Source organism: Drosophila kikkawai, chromosome 2L, assembly GCF_030179895.1.
Source record: "Drosophila kikkawai strain 14028-0561.14 chromosome 2L, DkikHiC1v2, whole genome shotgun sequence".
Taxonomy (NCBI): domain Eukaryota; kingdom Metazoa; phylum Arthropoda; class Insecta; order Diptera; family Drosophilidae; genus Drosophila; species Drosophila kikkawai.
The window spans coordinates 16,529,665-16,546,071 of NC_091728.1; the positions used below are offsets into that span (position 1 = coordinate 16,529,665).

Genomic DNA, 16,407 nt, shown 5'->3' on the forward strand with positions numbered 1-16,407 from the left:
GAGAACTGTGTTTCATGCCTTGTTTAAAGAGAAAATGTATTTCTAGGGAGAAAAAAACTGCACTTGTTTGCGTTATTTTATTGGGTATAAAAGAGCACTCGCTTTTAAATGTTACTAATACAATTGTGTGTTTAATCTAAGCAATTACAGCCCAATATATATTATTGATGGGCTTAAAGCCTAATTTCTCAAACATTCTGCGGGAGTTTTCGTTATCGAAGACAACTGTGGCTAAAACTTCAGAGCCAGTGGCTACAATTTCCTTAGCCATGAAACGAACTGCCAAGGATCCAAGTCCTTGACGACGATGGGCAGCTAAAACGTGCAAGTGGCTCAGGCTGCCATGGGGAGATCTGAAAAATACATATAATAAAATAGCAATTCAGGATTTTATTTCTCTGAGTACCTAAGGCACCAAGCCAAGGGCTTTCCTTGGCCATCGAAAACCCCAGCACTGACATTGGTCTTCAAGAGACCCCTTATCAGGGGCAAGGAATCGGGAGAGCGATAAGCCCAATGCTGATCCACCAAACTGGCATGCTTGGAACTGAGATAACCCACAACAACAGAAGAACTTATGCTGAAATTAGTGATAGCGAAGAATCATACACATATTTATTTAATATTTGTATTACCTGGCTTTCCAATCTTGTATCTCAGAGCTTGGCAGGTGGTAAACTATAGTGCCCTGATGATCCAATTCGCTGAGGTCTCGACCCAAACTTTGCCAATACTGCTCAACAAGAGGCTTATATCGTTCCTTGTAGCCACAAATTAAATGACACTCTTTTAGATTCAACGAACACAATAAAGTCTTGAGATCTTCCAGAGATCCCTTGACGGTATCAAAGTAAACAAAGGATTTGCTGAGTACAGTGTGCTGAAATCAGAGTCATAAATAAATTTGCTGAGCTAGTTTTATTGAGGATCGACCTCTCACAATAAGCATATAGTTGCCATGTGTAAACCAATTCTTATCAGTTGTATATATCTTAATCGATTCGTTGCTGGATTTTGGCTGATAGTTTACAAAATAGTCTATTAGGTCGAAACCGGTGAGATTTTTTCGATCCCCTGCAAACAGATCTCTCAGTGTTGGCCACTGATTGCAAGCGACTTCCATTAATTTTGAACACATTGAAACATCTATAGCTGGGAATGCAAGCAATTGTACTGAAAGCGAAGATTTTGTTACACTTACAGCGAGCAGTGAAGAGAAATTCTCTTAATTTTTTACGTCACTGAGCAAGATCACCGATAACGACAACCGATCACAAGTTTACTCATTTCAGCGCTGGCTTTTAGAACCTGTAAGCAATCGATCGCCATCAGCTGTTGAAACTTGTTGCTTTTGTTGATGTTCTAAAAAAATGTGCGCGTGATTTAAATGTATAAATTATAACAAAATCATTAGGTGAAATATTAAGGCAATTCAAAACAAAAAACAATATATTTCAATATTAAATATTTAAATATTTAATGAACATACTAAGTACCTCTCTCTTATTGATTATTTAGGTGCAGAAAATATTTTAGGTGCAGAAAAAGTGGCCAAAATCAAACAAATATAAAAACAAAATAGTTGTAAAATATATATTTCAGCCTTTTTATTGTTTAGATCTTCAAAATATTAATCATCAAGGTGAGGTAATTTAAACCTCTCACCCAAAATGATCATAAATTCTCGGTGATTCTTTGTCATTTCTAAGAAACTACGATTCACTCAGCCAAAAACCCTTTTTTAGATTATTCACTTTGACAGGTAGCTGTCACTAGACAGATTGTCATTAGACAGCCACACCTATCCAGCATGCCGCATTCATTTATCCCAAAGAGAGGCTGCCACAAGTGGCAATCAAAGTCAATAATGATTCACTTTGCCTATTTTCCATTAAAGCCGATCAATTTCCACACGCATGTCTGGTTTTTGGACACCCGAGGCCAGCAACTAGCCTGACACTGGGGTCAGCTGTGGAGGCATCTGCTCGTTTGGTTATGTAAAGTGTGATCACTTGGCCGAAGATTCCACGGCTGCCTCTCGCCTAATCAATCGCAGTATCATTTCAGCATCGGAGCGTTCTAGTTCGCTTCGGTTCACCTCAGCCATCGTCGTCGATGACGTGATTCTCCGTCGTCGGTGTCGCAGCTGTTACAGTTTTAAGCCTCCGTCGATTTCGCATACCCCGGGGCTGTTTAACCAAAACATGAGTCGCCAGTAATTGCGCGGGTTTCCAGTGAAGCAGCCGCAGCAATCCGAAGTTCAAATACCACTCCTACGAATCAACAAACTGCGGCTTATCATTGGCCTGAGAACCGGTTGTGTCCAAATAGATAAAGGCCAGACTAACGCCCTCTCAGTTGGTTAATAATACTTAACATATTGCCTGCATTACCCGGTTGCAGTGAGTCTCGAGACATGGGCCACAAGCTCTCGTGTTTGAAGCAATGGAATTGCCTGGATTCGGAGTGCTGTCGGAGGAATGGCAGCGACGAGCCCAAGCTGCGTATGCGCAATTTCAATGCCAACTATTTGGCGGGCGCTCCAAATCCCGACGAGACTGGTAAGCTAACTGCTGCTATTGAATGTCATCCAAATTTGGGATTTATACGAGATTTAAAATTCAGTGCAAGTGGGTTTTTTTTGGGTATTTTTATCAAAGTATTTACCTTTAGTTTGGAGAGGAACTAGCGATACTGAAAGTTGACTCATTTCCTTATTTGTTATGTATATAAAAATTAGTTTTTAGTGTCGTAAAGTACAGCTAAGAGTTTGTACTAAATATAGGTCACCAAAAACAGTTTTTGCTTGTTGTTATAATCCAAATAGGGGAAGAAAAGCATATTTTTAATTATTTTTTATGGTCTAAAGTTTTTGAAAATTTGTAAAAAATTCCCTCTATATCCTTTCCCCCCTTTTTTTTTTTATTCATTTCCAAGAAAACAGGTTTCTAAAACATATAATTAGTTTTATATTTATAAATAACCCATAATTTTGTATAAATTTGTAATCTTGATAAAATAAATCGCGTAATAATTTTCACCTTGCTGCATATGTCCTTGTTGGCTTCTCACTTATTTTTCGAAATTGATTTATTTTATATAGCAGCACAGCTATAAAATGTGATTTGATCTCTGTGTTCTGTGTTCCGCTCACCGACGTTTCAAATTGATTTACTTTGTACGAACAATTATGCATTCTGTTCTGTAGTTATTGCCTTTTATGAATGCAAATCGTCAGCTTCTATCGTGGGTGTTTAAACACTCATAGTTGAGACTGCCCACAGGGTGGAATAGCCATCGAATTGCTCATTTAATGCCTGCAATTTCGCAAAATTGAATTAAAATAAACAAAAAGCGTGAAACACCTGCTGACGACTAAAAGCGGTATGTGCCTCCGCGAAAAATTTGATGTTTATACAATAATTAATGATAAACAGCCAAGTGAAATGATTAATAAGAGCAGTTCGAGCCTTATATTACCTCTGGAGAGCACTCCAAGCTCCTCATATCGCTTGATGACCATGTTGATGGCGATGTTGCCAATGAAGAACGATGACGTAGTCTCAGCTTCTGGCCACAACGGGTCCATCGTGCCAAAGCGCGGCTTCTCGGACGTAATTAATAACAAAACAAAACCGACTAGATGTTGGAGAGCAGCAGAACGTAGACGGATCTCTCGGAGAGCGGCACACGCAGCAGCAGGCGAAACTATCTGAGAAAGCCAATTTCCGATCAGTTGAGTTCAAAGCGTCGCGGTGTTCGGTCCGGTATAGCTTCGAGCGGATCTAGAAATATATAATTCATAGTTACCACGAGTTTAGAGAGCAGTTTCCGTTAGTTCTATTCTTCTTTTGTCGGTTCTGCCTCTTTTATTAAAACCGTAACGCATAAACTGTGGCTTACAACGGTCTTTGCTGCCATTTAAACCGAATTGTATTAGCCGGAAGCCAGAGAAGATGAGTTACTGGTATCGGAATTATACTCCCAGCTGGCTGCAGCGATGGTGGCCCAACTCGCAGCCCCGTAGAGTGAATCCCTTTCGCAGCACCCGGCCCTCGGCCGATCTAGAAGGTACCATATATCTTCCTGCTAGAACTATGGAACCAAAAAGTATCTGAATCTGAAGCCAAAAGCTTTGTGAATAATTTTAATATGATTTTAATTGGTTGTATAATTTATTTATTTGCTTTATGACTTCACTGTGTGTAGCTTGGACACGTTCTCAGGGCTTTATAAATAAAAATAAAAGTGCTGAAAACACAAAATAATGCAAATATTTATTAATCAAAGCTACTTAGATTCTGCTTCAACGAATTGGAATTTTATTTTAATTTGTTTGTTCTTTAACGGTAGATGACTTCATGACTTGAAAATACTTTTGTTTTCATTAGGAATCTTGATGTTTAAGCTGTCTGTCTGGTTCTCTGTGGAATTTATCAGCGATCCACCCTTAATAGTCAAGATTAAATATCAACTATAATGATCTACAAGTATGACACAATATGTTAAGTGCTATAATTATCAAGAAAATCACTTGCAATTTTATATTATTTTGTTAAATAGTTTTTGTTTTTGGTCTATGACTTCATTTTGTGTGCTTTTGTTTCTATTTCCGTTGCGGAATTTGCGTTTTGGGTTTTACTGACACGTTCGTGAGGTCGAATTTGCATTGCTATTTGGCAAAATAAATTATTAACACACTTTTAAGCACATATTTGCCTGTAAGCCGATCCCTTAACACTTTCAGTGTATTCCATTAAATATTTTCTTAACTTATTCCCCAAAGCATTTTTTCCATTTTAAATCAAAGTTGTGCTGAGTTGATTTCCCGCTGGATTCAAGGCGAAAGCTACTAGGGAAAAGCCAAGTGAAACACATGGCCGATAATACCAATTTGACATATTTTTTATCACAGAAAAATAGCTTGTTATTTATGGTCGCTTATGTTTTCTTTTTCCCCCGCGGTAGATGCTTGGGAACAGCCGAACGGAGAAATCTATTTTTGGTTGACTCAAAAGATTCAATTGCGACCTTAGGTAACCTTAGAAAATGGCTTTCCATAAAGTAATTTATGGTTGAAACTACTCAAAATATAGGTTATTATGTCGTTGCCCTTTTGATTATACCTATATCTTTCAGAAAACAAAGTGGTTCTTGGCTATTGGTAGTGGGAATATTATGTATAGTACCAAAAAAATACATCAAAAGGCTGATGTCTTAATTCAATTTTAATTTCCTTTGATTTCCAATTGCTTTTTTTGCCGTAATTCCAAGAAAAATATATAATTCCTCCTCCAATTAATCTTTTGAGGATATTTTTTCTGAATAAACCTTTTACTTTTTATGTTTTTTATTTTATTTTAGTTTTTTAAGACTGCTGTTGTGATTTTAGCGGGGCGTTGGCGTTGCTTTTATTGTCCACTGCGAGAATTAATTGGCTTGGCATTGATCTTATGGCCATTGTGGCACAAGTTTGTTATGTTTACGGCCAAAGGCTATTAGTCAATATGATGCTGCTGGGGCTTCGGGGAGCACAGCTGACAGAAGATTTGCTTTATGATATCATCTGCTGCCACACACCAAGAAAAGCGCAAAGAGATCTCTTGGAAGCCCACACCAACTGCTGACAGATTTTATTCAGACCCTGTCCAAGACCAGACCCAAGTACTAATTATTACTCATAAAGAGCGTATTCGAAATGTTTATAGACTTTTGGCATAGTTTTGAAAATAGAGGCAAGGCAATAATTATGGAAGATTTTATTTTCAAGGAAGTTAATTATTTTTTTAAATATTATTATTCCGTTTTTTCACTCTCTATTGCTCTTATTTTAAATTACTTGTATTTAATTTAAAGAAAAACTAATACTTCTTAGTCCTAATTCCAAATTCATGCATTTTTGCCATGATCCTGTGGCAAACTGCAAGGGTATATAAATTTTGGCTTCCCGAAATTAGTTTCCTTTCTTGTCCCTAAATAATTTAATAACTAATTTTTATTTACCCCAATAGATGCTGCCAGTTCCGCAGTTCTGGGGGTCCACAGAGTGGACCTTTGCCTGGAAGACAACCATGACGAGCATCACACCAGTCACTTCTATGCAGCGGCTGCCAAGGAGGCCCTGGTCGTGAGGAGAGGCGAACCCTTCCGGCTGCGTATCCACTTCAATCGGGACTACAGCCCCAGCAAGGATGCGATTAGCTTTATCCTCAGCGTGGCGGATGACACCAAGCCGAGTCCAGGACATGGAACCCTAAATGCCTTGGTGCCTCACGATGGCATCGATTTTCTGGGCGACACTCTGGAGTGGGGAGCCGGCATCGAGTCCCACGAAGGACTGACCCTAACAGTGCTGATCAAGCCGCCATCCACGTGTCCGGTGACCGAATGGAGACTTGACATTGACACAAAGCTGCTGGGAGATGGCTCGAGGAGCTACCCCCTGCCGCTGCCCATCTACATTCTGTTCAATCCCTGGTGTCCCGACGATCAGGTCTATCTGGAGGATCGCGAGCAGCGCAAGGAGTATGTGATGCACGACACCACGCTTATATGGCGGGGATCTTACAATCGACTGCGTCCCTCGGTCTGGAAGATCGGTCAGTTCGAGCGTCATGTGCTGGAGTGCAGCCTCAAGGTCCTGGGAACCGTGGGCAAGATACCGCCGGCTTACAGGGGCGATCCTGTGCGAGTGGCCCGTGCTCTGTCCGCTTTGGTTAACTCGGTGGACGACGATGGCGTCCTGCTGGGCAATTGGTCTGAGGATTTCTCCGGCGGCGTTGCACCCACCAAGTGGACCGGTTCGGCGGAGATCCTCCAACAATTCCACAAGACCCAGAAGTCGGTGAAGTTTGCACAGTGCTGGAACTTTAGCGGAGTGCTGGCCACCATTGCCAGGAGTCTGGGTATTCCGGCGAGGATTATCACCTGCTACTCGTCCGCCCACGACACTCAGGCCTCGTTAACAGTGGACGTCTTCATCGATTCGAACAACAAGAAGCTGGAGGCGGAAACCACGGACTCGATATGGAACTACCATGTGTGGAACGAGCTGTGGATGCAGCGACCAGACCTAGGCATTGGTCAGAACGGCTCCTACGATGGATGGCAGGTTGTGGATGCCACGCCGCAAGAGGCCTCAGACAACATGTACCGCGTGGGTCCCGCTTCCGTTTTGGCCGTGAAGCACGGCGAGATCCTGCGCCCCTTCGACGGCGGCTTTGTCTTTGCGGAGGTGAACGCGGACAAGCTATACTGGCGCTACAACGGACCCAGTCAGCCGCTGAAGCTTCTGCGCAAGGATACTCTGGCTATTGGTCACCTCATCAGCACGAAGGCGGTGCTGAAGTGGGAGCGGGAGGATATCACCGATACCTACAAGCACGCTGAGCGCTCCGAGGAGGAAAGGAGCACCATGCTCAAGGCCTTGAAGCAATCCCGTCATGCCTTCAGCCGGTACTACCTGAACGACAATTTCAACGACGTGGAGTTTGACATGGAGCTGAAGGACGACATTAAGATCGGCGAGAACTTCAGTGTGGTGCTCAAGGTCACGAACAAGAGCGAGACCGTCACCCACCTGGCCACGGGACAGGTCAACTGCGATGCCGTCCTGTACACAGGCGTGGGTGCCATGGAGGTCAAGGTTCTCGGATTTGAGCTTGAGCTGAAGCCCAAAACCAGCGAGTACGTGCGCATGGAGGTAATTTTCGAGGAGTACTTCGAGAAGCTATCTTCGCAGGCCGCCTTCCAGATCTCGGCTGCCGCAAAGGTCAAGGATACGGACTACGATTACTATGCCCAGGATGATTTCCGAGTGCGCAAGCCGGATATTAAGTTCCAGCTGGGCGAGGCCAGCATCGTGGCCCAAAAGGAGCTGGACGTAATCGTGCGTCTGGCCAATCCGCTGCCCATTCCCCTGCACAAAGGCATATTCACGGTGGAGGGACCAGGCATTGAGCAGCCTCTAAAGTTTAAGGTGGGTTTGAACCACCAAGAGCATCTTATGTACGATTGCTTCATTTATTATCTTCTTTACAGATCGCCGAGATCCCAGTGGGTGGCACCGCAGCAGCGACCTTCAAGTACACTCCGCCCTATGCCGGACGCGGCACAATGCTAGCCAAGTTCACCTCCAGGGAGCTGGACGATGTGGACGGCTACAAGCACTACGAGATCGAGCCAAGGCCAGAGGATGTGCTGCAGCCAAATGGAAGCCACCGGAGGAGCAACATCATCCGCAGACGCACCGATGTTATAGCCTGAATTAATCCCCATTCTTTTGTATTCGTAGCCTAAGTGATTTGTTGTAAATAATATTTAATAATACGTATTAGTTTTTGATATTTAAAGAGCTTGTGTTGGTCAGTTACTCCAGATGTCATCGATGCCCAGAGCATAGCTCGGCTTGTTGGCCGTTTTCACAAGGAAAATGCCTCGAGCTTCCCGGGGAACAGGATCACCCATTAGGATTTTAGCTCCCGTGCAGTTTTTGCCTTTGAGTTCATCCAAGCCAGAGCAGGGAACGCCATAGAAGCCCTTGGGCGAGTTGATGGATTCCGCATAATATTCATAGGAACGTCCGTGACTACAACCAGCTGAAATCACAATTGAGGAGCAGCTCAAGATGAGAACTTAGGATCCCCCTTCAAATACTTACTAAAAATCTGCGATAGCTCCTTACAGCCCGGCTGCGGTGGTCCCCCGCCATTGGGATAGAAATCCACCATTCCGATCGGTCGACGGAAACCCAGGTATCCAGCACAACTGTGTATGACATCCACAAAGTTGGCATCCGTGTCGTCCAGGTGATTTTCCGGGCCAATGCAATCCTCGAAGGCGGGTCGAGCCGGATCCAAGCCAGTGATGCGATTAACCCTGTATTTCGTATAAGAGCCAGCATAGCCCATAATATGAGCACCAAGACTGTGGCCTATAAGGTGTATCCTCTGAGGATCAGCGTCCTTCTCCTCCACCAGGAGATCGATAAGCTTGGCCACTGCTCTGCCCACTTGGACCGTGTATCGAGCCGGGGTCAAGTAGTATATATTATCCGCCTGATCCTTCCAGTTAATGGCGAACACGTTCACCTGGCCCCGTTCGATGTAGGCGCCGCGTATCGATTGGATGGAGTTACTCATGGTGCTGGACTTCCAGCCGTGAACAAGGATCTTAGTATCCAGATCCGGATTAAACTTTTCGGCCATCTCCTGCCATGTGTCGCGCTTGTGGCGCTGCGGGAACTCAAAGTTGTCGTCGTCTATCCAGAAATCGGCACTGGAACTGGACTCGCTGCGGAAAGAAGATTCCTTCTTATTAAAAACGTGGGGAACTGGGATTTGGTCCTGGTCACCTTCCGTAGAGTTCAAACTTGATGAGCTGCGGCAGATTAATGCGATTCTCCGGCGGCGGTTCCACCAGGTAGGCCACCTCCGGCTTGCCCTCGCCATTGGGCATATAGATCCAGGTCTTGTTGTAATCCTCTTGACTCAGAGCCACTTCACCGCGAATGCCAACTAAGTGGGGAAAAAAAAAGAAAATTGATGAGTAATAAATAGGGATTGACTGGAAACCACATTACAGAGGAGGAGTACGGGTCGCACCACCTGGGCGAGGGCTGCAAAGCCGGTGATGAGCCACTGCAGCACCACAAAGGTTGTGGACACCTCGTTTCGACACGGATTAATCACATTGCAGATACAGGCCAGCGCATTCGAGGACATCTTGACCAGCTAACCGTCGATTGCCAACTGATCGGCCCCACCAGCCCGAGTTCCAGGTGCGAGCTACAGCTCCAGATCCAAGCCCGAAGCTCATTAAGGCGGCTGACGCATTTGTAATCCTCGAAACCGGTTGCGACCCAGCAATTAATTCTTGGCCTGGAGCGCTTTAATTACTCAGCAAACTCATAGCGATGTGTGTGCGTTCGAATCTCGGTCAGCGGAGAAGTCGACGGAGACAAAGACCATCCACCTCCGGTTCCCCGTAACTCACCCACCAGCCAACCAAGGGCCACTCCACAGCAAAGCAAGCTAAGCGCCAACATCTTTACAGGGAACTCAACTTAACTGTGGCCAGGAACTAGCAACTCAGGATTTTATAGACTGCGCGTGAGCTTAGGTAGCCGGCAGCGATAAGCTAGACCAGGGCCAGGTGTCAATCAAGACTGTGGTTTCGGGCGGTTTGCCGCCCAGGTTGAAGCCTCTGAGCGAGGTTCCTTATCAAAGAAGCTCGGCGGGATGTCGAAGGCGCTGATAAATTGGGTTAAGCCTAGTGCTGTGGCGCATACTAAGTACAAGTGGTGCATTGCCCCTATTTTGTACGAAGTGGGACATAAAAAATTAAGGTTTAATTTCGAAACTTTAAAGTTAAAGTAATAATACTTATAGAAACAAAAAATTCGCAATTCGGGGAAGTACACAAATGCCAAAGTCAAACAATCCATCATATCATCAAAAAAAGCACAAATAAATCATACATATGTATATATATTCCTTCCTATGATAAAATATATATGTCGTTTTTTTAAGTTTAGCCAATTTTTTAAATTCAAAACCAAAAAGAAAATAGAAAATCATCACATTTTTGCTTTTACAACAACACCGAAATAAATCATAAAACAAATACATATATATTTATTTATATTTATTTTTTTATTAAATTGTTTCAAAATTAATTTAAAATTATGAAAAAACATCGATATCCGCAAACATCGATGTTGCCCGCCTCTACGCGATTGAAATTAATGTGACCAAGCTAATGATCACAGAAAATCTCAGACATCCTAGGTGGCGCTTTTAGGTTCTGTCTGAAAGAACAAGTAGGCACACTTTTTAGTGCGTCACTATTTAGAAACGCCGCGAACAACTAACAAAAATTAATTTCATTTCCAGTAACGAAACGCAGCGAAAAAAGAGAACAAAATGTCCGGAACTTCGCAAAAGTATAGAAACTTTGTGGCTGAGCCGATGGGCAACAAGGCGGTGACCGAATTGGCCGGCATCGGCGAAACCCTAGGAGGACGCCTTACAGAAGCGGGCTTCGACAAGGTACGAAATGACGCCATGTGCACACATAAACAATATGCGTTGTAACACTAATCTAACATTTTTACTTCTTTATCCGCAGGCCTACACGGTGCTGGGGCAGTACCTCGTGCTGAAGAAGGACGAGGAGTTGTTCAAGGATTGGATGAAGGAGGTGTGCCATGCCAGCTCTAAGCAGGCCTCCGACTGTTACAACTGCCTCAACGACTGGTGCGAGGAGTTCTTGTAAGCGGCGGCGGGCCAAGACTGCGGCTTTCCGATCAAAAATAATCCTCGTGGATGTGACGACAAATTAAAATTTATAACACCAAATCTCAATGTCAGTCCATGTTCACGTTATAGTCTGTAGGTAATTTGTAACCATTTAACCATGTAATAAATGTACATTCATGTAAGCGATCCTGCCTTGTATCGAAATGTGGTATTTGTATTAAATCTAGTTAGCTCATCTGTGATTTGTTTATTTAATTAGTAAGAGCCTTAGCTCCGCTGGGAGGGTTTACATCTAGTTGCTAGGAGATAGGTTTACTTTCTATTGTTGGATTGGGCTTTCGCGAAAGAAGTTTGGAAAAATGCAGTACAGTTTGCTAGTAGTGATGCATGTACATATATTGCAGAAATTTTCCATGAGAATTGTGTATGTCCTAGCCCTGTTCATTATCCGCTCTCTCATTGATTTTAAAATCCAATGTGCTTTGGGATCCAAATAAGTTTTATTTTGGAAAGGAGTTTGGTGGCTATATTATTTATTGTAGTGTAGTGGAGTGTTGGAACTTGGAATGCCATTTAAGGAGAATAGCGTACTTGCTTGGGTTTTTCGAGCACTTGTCTTCATAAATAACTATAATTTCGTTAGAGAGGATGGAGCAGTACTGGGGTCGTAGTTCAGATTTGTCGTTGGTGATGTAGTAACTGTTATAAATAAGTTTTATTGTTAAAATAAACCACTTTTACTTGAGGACCTTGGCTATTCGGGGGCGGTAAAAGTTTGGATTGGTTTGAAGTCTGTATTCTCCATAAGCTGTATTTATATCACAAAAAAAAATATTATTTTAAATAGGGAACACCCAAAAAACAAGCCACTTCTCCAAAAACGTTAACTTGATAATTTAAATACCAAATAATAACTCATAATGCAAACAAGATTAAAAAGGTACAGTTTGTTGCTAACAGCTATGTTTAGGCAGCATGAAGTAAATCAGGGGTTCAAGGGTGAACTTGAAAGTCTCTCATCAACGGATTCTCCGAATCCCGCGATGGCTTCCAAAGAAGCTTCCGATCTTAGTTTGAATTGATAAGAGCTACGCACACTCAACGTGTTCGTATATACATACATACATCATAATCCAAGTGAGAGAATCTATCCACTATCATATATACACTGCAAAAAAAAGAAACAGAAAAGAAAGGAAGCTAACTATTGTATTATTTTATTCTTTATTTACTGAAGATTTAACTATTTTATCTAAAGGTGTTTTATTAACATTTCCATTTAAATAAAGTTGTTAAAAAAGGACAATGTTTTATAAAAATCTCCTTAGGCCTGACATATAAAACGCAGTTTGGTGGCACACGGATAATCGTGCATTAGCTGGAAATATATGCAAATGCAGTTCTCATCTCTGTCATTAATTCTCTTATTTGGCTGAGATTCACCCCATTTTAAAAAAGCCTTATGGCCAGTCACCACAGAAACGTACTCGTTGTCTTTGGCCACGTAGTAAACGCCCAGCCAGAATTCTAAACCGCACAAATTGGCCGCAATAGCGGTCTGCTCCTCCTCGCTCTGGATGACGGCCAGTTGACCTCCCATCTCGACACACCTTCTCTTAGCAGTATCCCAATCCACATATTCATTTACTATTCGGAAAAATCTGGTACCGATTCGATCGAAACCAAATGGTATTTCCACCTTGGCAGAATCTATATTTTTCGACAGTGTCTGCAGTTGATTTAGAACCGCCTCAAGCTTTGTCTGCACCACAAGCAGACTTTCTTCCAGTTTGGTTTGCACCTGAAATTGTCTTTCTAGCTTATTTTCCACTCCTTGTAGTCGTCCTTCCAGCTTGGCATGCACCTCCTGAGGTAGCTTGGCCAGCTCTTTTCCAATGTTCACCTCCAATGTCTCCAGCTTCGATTTGATTTCGTTGTCAGATTCGCGGGTGTTCGCGTTCCCTTCGTTCTGGGCCGTGACGACTTCGCTAAGCCGTGGGCTCAGTTCAGTAAGACAAATGCTGTCGCATTGTTTTTGTTTTGGATCCTCAATTAGGCAAATGTAACCGGACTGGTCCTCCACGAAGGATCCTTGCAGCAGGATACAGGCAGCCAGTGTCCAAAGGAAGATGGTACCGAAGTTGTGCATCCTTTTACTAGGATATTGTAAGACCGCAGTAGTTAAATGTCTCTGATGAACTGATTCCCGAATTATTCAAAGACTTTCGAAGAGGCATCCTGTTTAAACTGGGATTGATAAGAGCTATTTATAAGGATGAATGCACTCTCTGTCCTGCTAGAAATATATATTTCTCAATTTCTGTATGTACATATATACAAATAATATAAAAATTAAAATTATTTATTGCAATCTGCATTTAACAAAAGAAAGAAGCTTGTACATAGCTAAGAGCTCTGCTTTAGCTGCGTGACGCAAAACAGGGATTCATGTGAGAAGGTTAAAGTGTCTTATCAATGGATTCCCGAAATCAGGTGATGGCTTCCGAAGAAGCATCCGATCTAAGTTGGGATTGATAAGAGCTATTCATAACGATGACTGCATTTTTTGCGTGCTCGTTTATATATGTATATGTATTTCCCAAAGTGGAGTACCTAACGACACTGAAAAAAATGTCCCCTTATGTGGACCATACAATGATTAATTGACAACAAAATGTAGCCAGAACTGTTAACTTAGAAAATGTTTCCCGAATGTGATTTTTATACAAAAAGTTAATGTTTGGGAAGGGGCCAAAGGCAATGATTCTAAACAAATATTTGTATTATATTCAGCTAATTGTTTTAATTTATTTTTTTTGGGTGTACATGAGTACATAAATGTAGAGGTAATTCTTTAATAAAGAAACTGACAAGAAAGAAAGAAATGTTTTTTTTTTTTTTTATTTACTCAAAATTTAACTCTTTAATCTCCAGTTTCGTTTTTGAAGGAGTTAGTTGCATTCAAAATAACGAATTCCAAGTCATATTTATTTTAATGAATTGTTTAAATTTAAATAATAATCCAAACTTGATCATAAAACCAGGTCATAACGTCTTTGTAAAACTTTTATCAAATAAATATTGCTGAAAAGTAAAGAAGACCCAATTTTCTTAGTAAATTATTGGAAAGGAATTATTATTTTAAAATATAACTTTATTTGAAATGATAAATGGGAATTTTACTAAGTTTCATTGTCCGCCTGGCAAATAAAATATATTTCGTTATTACAATTGTAGTCCCACATATGACCATCATGCGTATTGACGCAGTTCCACTCATGGTATCTGTCGCTGGGTTCTCCCTTACCCCACTTTAAAAATGGTGCTGGCTTTTGCGAGGCCACAGATACGAAGTAGCCCTCATTACCGTGATCATTAATCCCTAGCCAATAGCGATAAGATATTTTAAGTTTTGGTATAATGGCGTTGAATTCTTCTTCATTTCGAAAGGAGGCTAAGTAACCTCCCAACTCACGACACCTTCTCTTAGCAGTATCCCAACTCTCCGTTTCAGTTTCAATTCGAAAATATCTGGTACCGATTCGTTGGAAACCAAGTTGTGCCATCCAAACTAAATCCGGGATTTCCACCGTGGCATCATCTATCTTGTTGGATACTGCTTGCAGTTGATTAACAATCGCCTGAAGTTGGATTTCGAGTTTTGCTTGGGAGTCCTCCAACTTGTTCAGTACCGTCAGACTTTCTTGCAGTTTAGCCTCCATCTTGGTTTGTTGATCCTCCAGCTTGGTTTGCACCTCCTCAAGTTGTCCTTCCAGCTTAGCTTCCACTCCATGTAGTTGTCCTTCCAATTTAGCCTGCTGATCCGCCACGCTGTCAAGCTTCTCCCGGATTTTAGCATCACAGGTGTTCCCTGTGCCGCTGCCCCCGGCGTCTTCATTTAGCATACGCAGCAGTTCGGTGCGACAGAAATTGTCACACTGTTTTGGGTTGGGATCGTCTATAAGACAAACGTAACCCGACTGGTCCTCCGCGAAGGATCCTACCCACAGGGTACAGGCAGCCAGCGCCCAAAGGAAGAATGCTACGAAGTTGTGCATTCTTAAAACAGGAGAGATTGTAAGTCCGCGAAAGTTGAAAGTATCTGAGGAACTAATTTTCGTATCATTCGAAAACTTTAGAAGAGGCATCCGGCTTCGTCGGGTATCGATAAGAACTGTATATGTAGTTATACAGATGATGACACTCTCTTGCTCCTATACATATAACCCTAGGTTTTTATGTATTAAAAGCGGATCTACAGAAAAAGTGTACACTAAGAAAAATGTTTATTAATGAAATACTACATATTAAATTAAAAATATTTTTTCTTAAAAAATGCTTGGGATTATTATAATTATCTTTTTAATTGCCAGAATGAGTATGCCCAAATTGTATCTGGCATATTTTGATTTGGATATATAATTATTGTTAAATTGCCAATTGACTAAAATTTGTACAATTTTATTTTTATTGACACTCAGCAGTATCAAAAGCGCTCTTCCAAAAAAAATACCCATTGTTTTAATTGATAAGAAAACACGAATATTGTGCAGCGGTTAAAAATTAAAGTGATCAGCCTGATGTCATTTTTTTTGTTCTGATCTTTTGTCAAAATGGATCCCTGGATGATGATTTCTTTGAAATTGATTAATTGCGCAACATTTTTAGAGGCAATTAAAAGCCAAAGAGCCAAAGACTACTGTATCTTAGAGTATATGCTTATATATCATTTATTTCCTTAATTTCTAGATCGGTCCCATCACGGTTAAATGATATAGTCAGACGATCTACCCGTTTCCGGTGGGCACTACACGGCCACAAAACAGTTTTACCGCTTCGCTTTATTCATTTAACCCTAGGTTTTTATGTATTCAGATCGGATCTACATAAAAAATGTACACTAAAAGTGTTTATGTCAGATGTCAGATACTAATTCTAAAAAAAAATTGGCGATGGGCGTGGTTATTAAAGGGATTGTAAAGAATCTTGATTGTGTAGAAGTCTGAGAAAAAGTTAAGGGCTTCTGTTTTGACTATCAGGATATTTCCTTCACGGCTGAATGACTGACACGTCAAGGGAACCCAAAACCTTAAATAATAAACAAAATTACATGTGAACAGAAATATTTAAATAAGAACTTATGATTTTT

General features: G+C 41.7%; 6 protein-coding genes across 9 annotated transcripts in view; 2 read left to right on the forward strand and 4 right to left on the reverse strand.

Moving 5' to 3' along the window:
- The window catches only part of Tg (Transglutaminase), a 26,782-nt gene extending 18,433 nt beyond the window's left edge, over positions 1-8,349 (forward strand). The window contains exons 1-3 of one of the 3 annotated variants that reach the window (XM_017170158.2): positions 2,050-2,561; positions 6,012-7,978; positions 8,041-8,349. In XM_017170158.2, coding sequence (XP_017025647.1) covers positions 2,417-2,561; positions 6,012-7,978; positions 8,041-8,265 — 2,337 coding nt within the window. In that variant the 5' untranslated portion in view covers positions 2,050-2,416 and the 3' untranslated portion in view covers positions 8,266-8,349. Of the gene's footprint in view, positions 1-2,049; positions 2,562-3,744; positions 4,072-6,011; positions 7,979-8,040 lie in introns of those variants that run through there. The other 2 variants (XM_017170159.3, XM_017170160.2) reach the window with 2 other exon arrangements.
- Positions 58-1,150, reverse strand: Glyat (Glycine N-acyltransferase). The gene is made up of 4 exons (XM_017170167.2): positions 941-1,150; positions 636-880; positions 407-580; positions 58-353 (listed from the first exon to the last, which is right to left on the reverse strand). The coding sequence occupies exons 1-4, from the start codon at positions 1,136-1,138 to the stop codon at positions 137-139; spliced, it is 834 nt and encodes a 277-aa protein (XP_017025656.1). The 5' UTR covers positions 1,139-1,150; the 3' UTR covers positions 58-136.
- On the reverse strand, positions 8,262-10,366 carry LOC108077030 (inactive pancreatic lipase-related protein 1). 2 transcript variants are annotated; one of them, XM_017170157.3, is made up of 4 exons: positions 9,994-10,366; positions 9,353-9,515; positions 8,660-9,291; positions 8,262-8,597 (listed from the first exon to the last, which is right to left on the reverse strand). In XM_017170157.3, exons 1-4 carry the CDS (start codon positions 10,043-10,045, stop codon positions 8,365-8,367), a joined length of 1,080 nt encoding a protein of 359 aa, XP_017025646.1. In that variant the 5' UTR covers positions 10,046-10,366; the 3' UTR covers positions 8,262-8,364. The 2 variants fall into 2 exon arrangements, with proteins under 2 accessions (XP_017025646.1, XP_017025645.1); XM_017170156.3 differs by lacking the exon at positions 9,994-10,366 and adding an exon at positions 9,581-9,726.
- A 460-nt stretch (positions 10,367-10,826) lies between these two features.
- Positions 10,827-11,440, forward strand: baf (barrier to autointegration factor). Its single transcript, XM_017169987.3, has 2 exons — positions 10,827-11,048; positions 11,128-11,440. The coding sequence occupies exons 1-2, from the start codon at positions 10,923-10,925 to the stop codon at positions 11,272-11,274; spliced, it is 273 nt and encodes a 90-aa protein (XP_017025476.1). The 5' UTR covers positions 10,827-10,922; the 3' UTR covers positions 11,275-11,440.
- Positions 11,441-12,582: 1,142 nt separating this feature from the next.
- Positions 12,583-13,407, reverse strand: LOC108076865 (collectin-46). The gene has a single exon (XM_017169895.1). It carries the CDS (start codon positions 13,405-13,407, stop codon positions 12,583-12,585), a length of 825 nt encoding a protein of 274 aa, XP_017025384.1.
- Positions 13,408-14,440: 1,033 nt separating this feature from the next.
- Positions 14,441-15,316, reverse strand: LOC108076864 (uncharacterized). The gene is made up of 2 exons (XM_017169894.1): positions 14,734-15,316; positions 14,441-14,640 (listed from the first exon to the last, which is right to left on the reverse strand). Exons 1-2 carry the CDS (start codon positions 15,314-15,316, stop codon positions 14,441-14,443), a joined length of 783 nt encoding a protein of 260 aa, XP_017025383.1.
- Between the last annotated feature and the right edge of the window lie 1,091 nt (positions 15,317-16,407).

What these genes read in the sequence shown, in the direction of transcription:
- Glyat (XM_017170167.2), bottom strand. Translation starts at nt 1,138, where the DNA reads ATGTGTTCAAAATTAATGGAAGTCGCTTGCAATCAGTGGCCAACACTG. An exon ending in ATGGCAACTATATGCTTATT is followed by an intron (nt 881 to 940) that starts GTGAGAGGTCGA and finishes CTCTGATTTCAG; the next exon opens with CACACTGTACTCAGCAAATC. An exon ending in CCCTTGGCTTGGTGCCTTAG is followed by an intron (nt 354 to 406) that starts GTACTCAGAGAA and finishes TGTATTTTTCAG; the next exon opens with ATCTCCCCATGGCAGCCTGA.
- LOC108077030 (XM_017170156.3), bottom strand. Translation starts at nt 9,722, where the DNA reads ATGTCCTCGAATGCGCTGGCCTGTATCTGCAATGTGATTAATCCGTGT. An exon ending in GCGACCCGTACTCCTCCTCT is followed by an intron (nt 9,516 to 9,580) that starts GTAATGTGGTTT and finishes TTCCCCACTTAG; the next exon opens with TTGGCATTCGCGGTGAAGTG. An exon ending in GGAGCTATCGCAGATTTTTA is followed by an intron (nt 8,598 to 8,659) that starts GTAAGTATTTGA and finishes TTGTGATTTCAG; the next exon opens with CTGGTTGTAGTCACGGACGT.
- baf (XM_017169987.3), top strand. Translation starts at nt 10,923, where the DNA reads ATGTCCGGAACTTCGCAAAAGTATAGAAACTTTGTGGCTGAGCCGATG. An exon ending in CAGAAGCGGGCTTCGACAAG is followed by an intron (nt 11,049 to 11,127) that starts GTACGAAATGAC and finishes CTTTATCCGCAG; the next exon opens with GCCTACACGGTGCTGGGGCA.
- LOC108076865 (XM_017169895.1), bottom strand. Translation starts at nt 13,407, where the DNA reads ATGCACAACTTCGGTACCATCTTCCTTTGGACACTGGCTGCCTGTATC.
- LOC108076864 (XM_017169894.1), bottom strand. Translation starts at nt 15,316, where the DNA reads ATGCACAACTTCGTAGCATTCTTCCTTTGGGCGCTGGCTGCCTGTACC. An exon ending in TACTGCTAAGAGAAGGTGTC is followed by an intron (nt 14,641 to 14,733) that starts GTGAGTTGGGAG and finishes GCTATTGGCTAG; the next exon opens with GGATTAATGATCACGGTAAT.